At 33.9% G+C, this 13,329-nt stretch overlaps 1 protein-coding gene across 1 annotated transcript in view; it reads right to left on the reverse strand.

Moving 5' to 3' along the window:
* MKLN1 (muskelin 1) overlaps positions 1-13,329 on the reverse strand; it is a 167,487-nt gene that overhangs the window by 85,366 nt on the left and 68,792 nt on the right. Inside the window, exon 5 of the mRNA XM_019646086.1 lies at positions 9,111-9,247. Coding sequence (XP_019501631.1) covers positions 9,111-9,247 — 137 coding nt within the window. The remainder of the gene's footprint in view (positions 1-9,110; positions 9,248-13,329) is intronic.

A 13,329-nucleotide genomic window follows, 5' to 3' on the forward strand; every position in this document is an offset into this window, starting at 1 on the left:
GATGGAAAGAGATAGAGACCTCTAGTTGCAACTTTAAGAAATACTTGAACTACTGCAGTAAGCCTGTTAAGAGTGTTACTTATTAAATTTTATCCCACCCTTATCTCACAAAAGTAAACTTCTATTTCTTAGGAAATAAGACAAACACTGCAAAGGGAGGAATTGAGAATTTCCTGCTCCTAGGTAATTGCTTTTGCGCATCATCACTGGATTCTACCCCACCCCTCCCCCACTGCTAGAGAGGAAGCAGGTTCAGGAATCACCTGCCCCTAATGAAACTGAATGTAATTGTGGAGATGTTTCTAGGCAAATAGGATGTCCGTTAGAGATACTTTCTTAAAATACACACCATACTTGACAAGAGTAGTAATATACTACATATACGAAAAGCAATTTTTATTTCTTCCATTAAAGATGTTTGATAGACGATGGTTTTGATTCCCTAGATTTTCCTATTTACTAAGCAGGAACTCCTTGCCCTTCTCTGTCATGTTTTTAGTGGAACAGAAGCCAAAAAAGTCTGCAGTGTTTACTTCCTTATTTGTCCAACAAATTATCATCAGTGAAGTCAGCAGCAAACTGAACAACCCTGGAAGGAATGTTTATTAACTAAACACTGTTGCAAGCCAGTTGAGGAGTACAAAACATAGGACTTGGCTCTAAGTCCCAAGAATCCTTACTACCAATTTAACTTGGTTCCTTTGTGGAGCTAGAAAGGTAAGTTAAATCTCTGTAGTAGCAGAGTTGGCCACGATTTTAACAAATTCTCTTAAGTGAGTACATTGCCTAAAAGGCAGTTTTGAAACGTAACTGTTTTTAGCCGAATAATTACATAGTTATCAGTGGATTTTGTTGCTGTTATTGTTGTTTACCTTAACAAAATATTATGTTATAAAGGTAAAGATTTGAAACAAAACATACAATTACTTGTGTCTTTCTAAACCTGTAAGACTAAAAATATATAGAATTCATTCTTCAAAATGGCATACACACATATATCCTTTCACTAATGGCATTTTAATGGTCTGGGAAGAGATTGATTATCATACTTGTTCTATTTGTTTATATTTCAAAGTATACTCTACTTCAAACATAGTTATTTATTTGCAAGTATCACTACCAATTAAATAAGCAGTAACAATGCACAAGGCTGAGAGGCAGGTTTGTTATTGTAACTCAGTAGAACCAGAAGCAACTCACTGTAAGTTAGCTTTAAACAGGCAGTACTGGTTCTGTTTTCTTCTGTTGTAAAATAGTCAACCAATATCTATAAATGAGTACCTAATAATACTGAATGATAAGTAATAAAATTAAAATATATGAAAGCAGAGCACTGAGAAAGTCTATTATTCTTTATTTCTTTCTATAAAAAGATTCACCAAATCACATTCTACAAGTTTCATATTGAACGTTAAGCTGTTTTTACTCACAATGCTTCTGACACCAAATGTGTGGGTTTTTTCTTACACCAACTATTTCCCCAATTCTCTGCCACCAGCCGGGTATCCCACTATTCAATTTAATTCTGACTCTACCACAAGTTAAAGGCTCAGTTCCATAAGACAATGCCCACTTCAGATGCCAAGCGTAAGTCCCGAATACCCATACTTCTAAACTATCGTCTATAAATTAGGGGCTCCCACAAACCCCATCTATAAATCAGGGGATCCCACAGTCCCCTCAAGTTCCATAATTCACTAGAGTGATCACAGAATTTAGGGGAGTTTCACTTGCTCTTACTGGTTAATTAGGGAGGATACAACTCAGGAATTGCCATTTGGGAGAAAGGCACAGGGCAATGTACTATGGTGCAGGTATGCTGGTGTGTGTTAAGGTGTGTCTCTCTCCCCTCCCCCCCCTCGCCACGCCCTCTCCCAGCACCATGATGTGCTCACCAAACTGGAATCTCTCTGAGCCCTGTNAGTACTAAACACTTAAAGAAATTTAATTGACAGGCAAAAAATACTCCCTCTAAGCAAATTCCAAGCACAGAAAGAGCTCAATGGTAAGTTCTACCAAGCACATGGGAAAGAAATAATTCCAATCTTATACATATTCAGAGAACAGGAAGAAAAGTTTAAGGTAACTCCTCAACCCATTATATGAGATTAGCCTAACAATGATACTAAACCTGAAGAGGAAGATAAGAGAAAGAAAAATTACAAGGCCAATCTTACTAATGAGAATAGCTGGAAGAATTCTAACAAAACATTAGTCAATTTACATCCAAAATATGTCAAAAAATACATGACAAAGTTAAGAATATCTGAGGTTTAACATTACAAAAATCAATCACTATGATTTCATATATTAATAAAGTAGGAAAAAATCATATAACAAAAGGTAGAGAAAAAGTGGTAAAATTCAATATCCATTTATAACATGAAATCTTAACAATCTTGTAATCTGATACTAGATCTCTAAAAACTCCAGATCAGAAGTCATATTTAGCAATGAATGTTGGAAGCATTTCTTTTAACATCATTAACTACAAAAGGAAATCCACTATCATTATGTCACCTCAACCTCGTACTAAGTATCCTGGCCAAAATAATAAATACAAGGGGGAAACAGGCATAAGGGTTGGAAAGGAAAATGTGTCATTATGCATAAGCATTTTAAACTGAACAAAAATGAAAACACAGCATAGCACAATTAGTGATACGGAGCTAATACAGCATTTAGAAGGAAACTCTTGACATTAAATGCCCACATTAGAACTAAACTTACAGACCTTGGGTTCAAAGAAGACTACGAATTTGACTTCAAAGGCAAGGGAAGTAAAAGATAAAATAAATGAATAAGACTATATCAAACTACTAAAAAGCTTCTGCACAGCCAGAGAAACCATCAACAAAACAAAGAGGCAACCAACAGAATGGGATAAGATATTTGCAAACAACACCTCCGATAAGGGGCTAATATCCAATATATACAAGGAACACATATAACTCAACAACAAAAAGACAAACAATCCAATTAAAAAATGGGCAGAGGACATGAACAGAAACTCCCAAGAAGACATATAAACAGCCAACATATATATATATGAAAAAATGCTCAACTTCACCAGCTGTTAGGGAAATGCAAATCAAAACCACAAAGAGCTATCACCTTCCACCAGTTAGAATGGCTATCATCAACAAGACAAATAAGCGTTGGAGAAGCAGTGGAGAAAAAAGAACCCTCATAGACTGCTGGTGGGAACNAAAAAAAGTTTAATAATATTTCCAATTATGACTAAGAAAGAAAAATAGCCATTATAAATTCCACTCTATGTTCAAAGAGGGAAAAGCTACTGGAGACGATCTAAACACCAAATTTCATCTTCATTTTCATAAAGTAACTATTCTAGATAAAAAAAAACAATTTGTATATAAATCTGATTTTTTAACAAATAAACATACGTATACTTATGATACTCTCAGGTAGGCGACTCTACAGCTTAGTCAAGCCTATTTCCGTAGGAGGGAAGGGGGGAAGGGGCCAACATTAGGAAAACAAATTCCTATGCCTTGACGTGAACACCTTTTCCAAAGAGACCCTAATAATACTTCTATACAAGCTCACAGGTTACCATACAAATTTAGCAGTTAATTTTAAATGAAATATTATAATTTCTTGTTATTTACAAAACATTTGTGAAAATACATTAATGCCTAGAAGATTATCTCCACTGAAATAATTTTTACTCTTATTTTTTAATGTGAGTCAACAAAAACAGCTTATTTATTCCTGAAGCACTGTGGGTCAGCATAACACAATAACAGAATTGAGTATTACACTGGAAAAAATAAAATATTACTTGGATGAATATGGGCACTCTATGAAGTAAAGTTTTCTAAAATCAAATAATAAAGGAAAATTATACTAAATTATTGGTAGTATTTGCTTTTTGGGATGGTAATTTGAAACTTATAATTTTAGCATTAACCACTAAATATAATGGTATTTAAGCTGTCCTAGCCTGTAAAAACCTAAGGAAAATTGTCAATACAAAGTTATACAACAAAATTTAAAAGGCAACAAAGAAGAATACCTAAAACAAATTATTTACAGGCTTGTGGTCAGTGTTTAACAATTAATGGATCCTCCAACATTTAAGCTACCTAATTTGATATTCTCTCCCTTTAAAAATAAATCTTCATTCTCTTTTATTGCTATAATTCCCACTGTATGGTATTAAAACATAAATGTACTGAAAATCCAGAAATCCATCGCAGTTTACTACAAAAACCAAACACACATAAAACTACACACATGCACAAAGCTGTGAAAGGCCTACACAGTACGTTTCTTTCAGGTTATCTAATTTCATGTGTGCAGCANTGGTAAAGGGTACAGATTTAAATTTCAGTTCTGCCACTTACTAGCTATGCTGTCTTAGGCAAATTATTTAATCATTTTCATTTATTAAATGGGGATAACAATAACTTATCTTAGAAGGTAGGCATGAGAATTAAATATATATATATATATTAGAAGAATAAACAGTACATTATAAAGCCCTCAAATATATATTAGTTATGACAATAATAATTATGTAATATTTGGAACAACACTTGGCAGAAAACGAACAATCTTTTATGCATAAAATAAGAAATAAATATGGCACAAAGGCTAACAGAAGTTAAGAGACAGGGAAGCTACTGGGGTACGGGAATAACAACAGAACCTGTTTTGAAAGAGCTGACTTTGAATAATGAGTTAAAAGTGAATAGTGATGTAAGGGAAAGTAACCAGGGAAGGGAATAGAGCATAAACAAAAGCATAAAGGCATGAATGGACAGGAATATGGAAAGAAGCCATGTTTCAAAAGCAGTCTGGCAGTGAGGTAGAGGAAACTAGAGATTCTGCATTCTGAGTACTGCTGAGAGGAAACAGTATCCTAAGGGAAGAGCACAAATTTTACTATCCTAGAACACAGCCCTAGCTCCTGACGCATAAGAACCTCCTTACTACCATCAGGAAAAATGCATCTCATTCAAAGATCAATAATACTGAAAATAAAAATCAACTTAAGATTTATATAAGATATAAAAAGGAAAAATAAGAAATTTATTTTTTTAATTTTTAAATTTTTTTTAGCTGAGCCATCCTGCTACCTGTTGGCAGCTCAGCAGCAGCTCGGCTCAGGCCAGGACTCGAACCGCTGTTGCTCGCACTCTTGAGCGAGCTCTTAACTAACTGAGCCACTCGGCCGGCCCTTAGAAATAAATTCTTAACGTGGCAAACGAATCTGAGTCAACAGAAAAATGTAGGCATGTAACAGACGAAAATGGCCAAATACTTTTCCATGAATTATAAAAAAGTTCAGTAAGCAACCCTCCCTATAAAACATGAACAAACATTAGAAATATAAACAGTTGTAGAGATATAAATAGCTGGAAAAGATAGGGTAAGAAAACAAGAGGAAATAATACATGAATTGTCAGAGTTGAAGGAAAAGAGGAACAAAAAATGAAAATATAACAGAAATGAAGGCCAAATTGTTAAGGAGAGAAGATCCTACTAATAATATAGTAATGTAAATGAGATAAAGTATTTAGGAAGCTTGAAGAATTCAACACAAAACAATTTTAATCTTAAAAGGATAAATTAGAAAATGAAAGGAATGAAAGACAAAGGCCACATTCATTTAATTGAAAGAAAACCAAAATACACAAAAAAGCTAACAGAGCAGCCGCATTGGAGTTGCCCTGTCAATATAGCTATAAAATAATCTAAAACAAAGATAAGATGNAGGCTCACTTCAAAAACACGACCCTTGAGACCATCAGATGCAATTTTGGTTCCTTGAGTTCTCGTGACTAGTGTTTTCCCAATATTTCTTATATTGAACATAGCTGGTGCTTTGACATCATACCAATCTTTCTTGGAAAATGGGTCAACCACTTTTTTCTTGGCTCCCTTCTTGCCGCCTTTCGTCAGGTGCTTATTCTTGCCGACCGCCATGGTGCAGCTCAGAGAGCCAAAGGCTGAATACTTACTAAATGTTAGAATCCATGTTCTCTTACTCCAATTTTAAATTCTAAAAATAACCTTATGAACTAGGCATTATCATCTCCATTTTACAAGTGGGGAAATGTGTCAAGTTATGAAGAAACTTAACCAAAATCACACAGCTATTAAGTGGTGGGGCTGGGACTCACGTTTATGCTTTCCTTACTCCTGAATTTGTTTCATCAATAACTTCTTCATCTACTTCTTATGGAGTTGTTATTATAATGGTCATGGACACTGAAATTCCCACATATATCAATTCCATCCCAAATAATGATCAAGCTCTAAACCCATACCCCTCAACAAAGATTAGTTTAAGAATGGTATGGAACACAATTCGAGCTAATGAAACATGAGGATTTTCTGGGGGGACTTCTAGGAAATGTTTTGTTACTTCTACGTGGACATACAGAGAAGAAAAATCTACTTTTATTCCTTTAAAAATTTTCCTCTCTGTATGCAATGTACACAACAGCTACAGCCAACTGGTAGAGGGGTGAGAAAGAAGTCGATTCTATAATGATGACAGAGTAGGCAGAGAAAAAGAAATTGGATCACTGAATCAACCAACCATGAAAACTACCTCTGGGCTTCTCATTATGGGATATAATAACATTTCCTTATTTTTTAAACTCGGGTTTTCTTTTACATGAGCCCAAATAGATTNTGTATTAACTTGCCAAAGGTCACAAAGTATGTAGCAGAAAGACACACACACACACACACACACACACACACACACACACACGTATGTATTTTGCAAACATGAAAGATATAAAAAGATGAAAGCAGACCTAGAGCCTGAACTTCCAAGAAAAGCAGAAAAACTATTTATCAAAGCCTACTTAAGATTGCAAAAATTATAATTTCCATAGTTTTTACTAATCCATTACAATTACAATGTTGGTACTGAAAGCAGAGAAACCATTAAATAAAGTACATAAATTATACTATACTTTTCACTCTTAGTTCTTAGTATTATTAACTGAATGATAAATATTATCAAATATTTATGGATTTCAAATTCACAAACAGGTTTTATGACTTAAAATCATCAGGAAGAGACTATTTAAATTTTATAATTGTTTCTAAATTTGGGCTACCTCATCTATTAAACAGTAATAAGTAAATCTCAACTAACTAGAATCCAAAAGGAGGAAAGTTTAGTTTACTGACTCTTTCCCGTAATAGGATGAATGCCAAAAATATAAGCTCATACAAAGAATTAAAAAAACAAAACAACAGTAACTTCAAGAATATGTTGAGGTTTCCACAAATTTTCTAAATAAGAATAAAATAAATTGATGACACAGAAGCAATGCATGATAACCAAACAAAAACATAATTGTAAGCACTATCCTTTAATAAGTCAAGAAAATAAAATATTACCTTTTTGGAAGATTTATAAGACTTGAAACACAAGTCAGTTTATAGTTGGCTGGTTTTTTTTTAATAGAAGGTTATCAAAACACTTTTCCTTAAACACTACAGTTCACCAAGATTTCTCCTCATCAAATAACAAAAAAATGATTCTATATCCAAACTAATTTAAGATTATTAGTTTCTTTCCCTTGACCTGTGAATAAAGATCTATCATACCTATCCAGAACCATACTAAACAGTAATTCCCTTTTAATTATGTTGACTTTAAGAGTCTGAATCACAGCCACATTTTAAATTTCCTATCAGGCTGTATATAGATACATAGGAGAGGATTTATGAAATAACAGAAGTTTAATGCTTCAAAAAAGGACTGAAAATCAAACAGGATGAAGACTTTAATTCCCAGAGGTTCGTGATACAGAGTGAAAAGTGAATGTGGTTGAACAATTTTAAGTTTTCAAATAAAATCTCCCCACAATGTTGGGAATAGAGGTGAAATTTGCAATTTCCTACAATATCAAGAGATATGTGTGAGTATATTAAAGAAAACACACATACACATCATAGGCTAAAGGGAGCTAAATCTTCAACTATCAAAGGAACTAAATATTTTTTTTAAAGAACCACATTTGGAAGATTTTAAGTATATACTATCTGTATGTGCATAACACTGTAAAATGATTTTCAATGTTTAAAAATATCATCTCTACCTTGCAAGAACTTGCAATGTTATAAGAAATCCAAAAATAAATGAAAAATACAGAAAAATACTAAAAGTCACCATTTATTTTAAATTGAAATAATCAAACGCCAAAAACAAAACAAACAAAAAGTTCCTCAATTAAGCTGACCAGAAAAGAACTGAAATTCCATTTAAAAAACCTTAGAAGAAAACCTACATTGCTCCCCAATCTCCTAAGTAGATCACTTTACCCCTACTTGCAAATAAAAATATCAGAAACTGGTGATTAGACTAAAGCTTTATCAACCTCTTGACAAGGAAGAGAGTTCCATTCTCAGAAAAAAAAAATTAGCCAAGAGTCAAATAATTATATATTAAAAAGAAAAATGAAGCATAAAAGGTGTCAAAAGACCTATTTCTCAGTAATTTAAACACATTTTTCAGGCTACATCTATTGTATAAAATCACCTATGAATAAAACTGTTAAATATAATTTTTATTCTTCCTGTAAGAACAAGATCATAATATTTATAGAAACCATCTATTTCAAATTCTTTAAAAGGAAAAGTAAAAACTTCTATTTTAATCAACACAAACACAATGGCAGAACGTATTATAAAAGCAATTTAGAACCACAACTACCCCACTAAAAACTGTGTTGAAATATTTCTATCAATATAGCTTAAAAACAAAACTCTGGGTCACATGGGTATAATAATATAATGGCAGACTCTGGAGTCAGGCTGCCTGAGCTTATATTCTGGCTTGAACACTTTACAACTGTGTGACCGTAGGCAAAATACTTAAACCTCTCAGTGTTCCATTTCATTATCTATAAAATATGGATAATAATTATACTAATCTCAGAGTGGTAATGATTAAATAAGTTATAAAGATTGCTTAAAAGCTGACAGAATGTAAGTGCTTAATCAATGTTAGCTGATTAATCATAATAATTATCACTGCTCTCAGTATTTTACATTATTCTCAATGAAGACAAGAGATTGACACAATTCTCCCTTTACAGTCAACAGAAACATACAACCAGGGTTTTTAAATACAGTCCTACCTTGCTATACCAGTTGAGACAGGGTTGTACTACATCAGGATCATCAATGCCACTAAGTTCAACATACCAGATGCTAAAGTTAAAGCTGGGTCCCCAGGATAAGAGTGGAACTTTGTGGAGAAGGAGAAAAACAAAACAAAACAAAACAAAACAAAAAAACAAAGAAAGAAAAAAAAATTAACATAGTTCAAACAAAACTTCAGCAAAGTAAAATCACTATTCAAACCTATTAGGATTCATTCGACACATTTTCTGAAAACTTTCTGTATGCGCAGCACTGAACTATTAGGTGCCAGGCCTACAGCAGCAAAAAGAAACACGATCCACGGCATCATGAAGTTTCTTTAATTATAAAGACGTTGTATGATAAATTCAAAGCGGTCACTTATATATCCTCCCTGAAAAAGGAGAGGGCTAGATGATTTTCGCAGGCAAATTTTACCAAACCCACAAGAAACAAATAAATATTATCTAATTTAAATTGTATCAGAGCACAGAAAGAGACTGAAAGTTCAATTACTTCTCAAGGTAATAATCCTAGAATCAAAACCAGAAGAAAAAGGATTGAAGGCCAATCTCAGCTATGAGTATACATTCAAAATTAAAAAAAAAAAGATGCAAAAAAATTCTACTAGGTTTTTACTGTAACTAAACATAGTTCATTTCAGGAATGGAAGGATGGTTTGGTACTAGGAGGGCTATTTTAAAATAATTCACAATGTTAAGAAATCAAAAGAGAAACAAATTTGACTACCTCAAGTGGTGCTAGGAGTAAACTAATAAAACTTACTTTCTAGTCTTTAAAAAACTCTTAATATATAAGAAATAGAAGGTAAAAAAATTTTTTCTTAGCTAGAAGTTTTTTTAAAAGTTATCAAAAACTTCAAAAATACCTAATGGAGAAACATTCAGTATTGCCTCTCAAGTCAGGAACAAGACAAAGAGGCCCAATATCTCTACTATGCAGTATTATATGGGAGATCTGAGCCAACGCTTTAAGGAAAAATCATGCAAATTAAGAAAAAATATTATCACTTGAAAATGATATTGCTATCTGCCTAAAAAATTCAAGAAATTAAACTGAAAAACTTTTAAAAATGTGCATGCAAGGTAAACACAAAAATCACCTTTCCCTATATCTATAATAACTAGAAAATATAATGAAAAACGGCCCCTTTATAACAGCAAAGACAGCTTAAAATATCTCAATAAACTTTAAAATGTGTAAGATCTACTGAAGAAAATACAAAATTTTTACTTAAGAACTGAATAAATGAAAAGACACGCTATGTTCCTAGATGGGAAAATTCAGTGTTGTATAAATGCCAATTCCCCTCAAATTAATTACAAATTTAATGGAATCTCAATCAAAATCCCAATGGCATATATCCATTGTTTCTTGACATGTAACTGCACAAGCTGATCTGAAAATAAGTAACACAAGAGTACCCCAAATAATAAGAGAATGAACACACTGAGTGAATGTTAATGAACATAAAAAGATACAGTAACTATCAGTCTGACAGTGAAGGAGAAGGAAGGTAGTCACTGGAGAAGAGTGTATCCAGAGATCTAAGGAGCCAGAGGAACTGAACGTAGGATGAGATAACATTTCACATTAGTAATGATAGAAGGGAGCAGAGGTTTTTAACCTGTGATCCATGGGCTCCTGGGAATCTCCAAAACACTTTCGGAGGTCCCATGTAGTCAAAACTATCTTTCGTAATGACTAGGCTGTGTGTGCGCGCGCACGCATGTGTGTACTGACATTTACACTCAGGGTGTGTGTGTGTGTGTGTCTGTGTACACTGACATTTGCACTCATGGTGCAAAGGCAAGGATGGGTAAAACTGCTGGCACCTTGGTAGAGCCACGGAAAGTGGGAGCACTAAGGTGAACCAGTATTCCTTACTGCAGTACAGATCACACTGTATTCTTCACCATCACACACTTGCAGTTAAAAAAAAGTTCATTTAAGAATGTCCCTGATGCAGTAAAAACTAATCTGAAATCCCTATCATTAAGTACACATCTTTTAATATTCTGTGTGACACCACAGGAAGTACACATAAAGCACTTTTGCTGCACACCAAAGCATGATGTTATTGCAAGGGAGAGGGCCTGTACAGCTGTTAGGAGTTGTGAGCAAAAGAGCCATTTGTCCCCACTCCCTACAGGACACCACTTTTTCTTTAAAGAAAGACCATCTATGATTATTTAGACTTGGGTATTTGCCAGACACTTACCTGTCATTTCAAAGAAAACAAATGACTATTTGTTGCCAACAATAAAATGGAAGCTTTCAAGGAGAAATGAGAAATTTTGAAAAATTTGTATCCACTGCTGTGAGCTTAACTACTTCCCAATATGTAAGAGTTTTCTGATAACATCAGTGGTGATGCTAATGAGTATTATTATTTTAATATCATATAATGAAATGTTTTAACATTTGGAAGATCTGCCTAACTCAGTGAATCACACTTTCTAAATGACCAATGAATGGTGTTACAAAACCATGCATGGGTAAAAGACTAATTCAAAGTGCAAGAAAGGCCAATGGATCTTAATACTAATATGGTTCAGAGTAAGAAACGAACACTTGTCAAATTTTGATTAAGCAATTCCAAACAATGTCCATCATATCTGACATCAGGGATACTAACTTACAAGTCCACTGCTCTTTTTTAGTATATTGGACTCAATGAGGAGCTAAGATGCAACAGTCAGATGTGTTCCCATATTGTCATCTAAAGGAAGCTGTGTGAGTGCAAGAAGACACAGGCAGTGGCAACCAGCCATTAGGATATATGAAGGGCTGGGATTCTTAATATGGCTTTCAGTTTACATATGCATAATAAAAATTTAAAGAAGTCTTATATCAATGAATACTAAACCATCATCGTTTTGGTGTTCATTTCCTTACGTAGCAGTACCATTTAAAAAACTGATCTACTATATCACAGCAATAACCATCAAGTAGTGTAAGAGTCAGAATAAAATAGGATTCTAAACCCAAGGTTCCAAGAACATAGTTTATAAGTGTAATCAGACATCTAGTATTAATTAGAGATCCGAAATCCATTCTCAAGTCAATAAAATCAGGAGGAAAAAGATCTTCCATTATATCTATTCAAGTCCCAGTAAAATGTTCATTTATTAAAATCTTTCAAGCAATTATGTTTTAATGAGATTTCTTCTATTGAGTTGCCGGAAAAGTCATAATGTATTTTTCTATGTTTTTCGTTGCAAAAATACATCATGACTTTTCCGACAACCCAATATACACCTGATAGCCCAACAGAAATATTTCTAGAATAAAATTAGTTCTAAATCTTAACACCTTTCAAAGAATGCTGTGGAGGGAGGTTAATTAGGAGGTTATCTCATAAGAACATCATATATTACAGATGGATGAAGAATATACAGTTGACCCTTGAACAACAAAAGGCTTGAAGCGCTGATCCTCCGGCAGTCGAAAATTCACATATAACTTTCGGCTCCCCAAAATTCCATTTGTCCCTAGGTATCCATGGAGGAATGAATGGTTCTAGGAATCCCCACGAATACCAAAATCCACAGATGCTCAAGTCCCTTATATACAATGGTATAGATCAATGTATACAGTTGGCCCTCTGTATCCGTGGATTCCCAACCATTGACTGAAAATACAGTTTTTGATCCACAGTTGGTTGAGTCCTGGGATGTGACATCCAGGGATAGAGGGCTGACTGTACATTTACTGAAAAATAATGCATGTGTAGGTGGACCCACGTAGTTCAAATTCGTGTTGTTCAAGGGTCAACTGTAGTTATTTTTAATGGATTGGAGGGATATGTACAGAATGAGCCGAATGATGCACACCCATTTTAAATTTTAACAATTTTTGGTGGTATTAACAACACTAATAATGAGTATTAGGCATACTATGTATTATATGTCAGAAATCTAAATGTGAATTGGAGCTTCAAGCACACATTCTTTTTCCCCCCAATGAAAGATGCCTTTGCTCCCACCTCAAATAAAAAGATTCGAAATTCCAGATATACATTCCCAAGGCTAAGAGTTTGTTTCCTAGGATTCGACCACCAGTTTTCCCCATGGGACAATCAGACACAGATATGATCAGGATCTGTGCTTCTCATCCTTTTTCATAATGGCATGCATAGAAAATGATATTTTTATGATACGCAAG

This window comes from Hipposideros armiger, unplaced genomic scaffold (assembly GCF_001890085.2).
Source record: "Hipposideros armiger isolate ML-2016 unplaced genomic scaffold, ASM189008v1 scaffold_97, whole genome shotgun sequence".
Taxonomy (NCBI): Eukaryota; Metazoa; Chordata; class Mammalia; order Chiroptera; family Hipposideridae; genus Hipposideros; species Hipposideros armiger.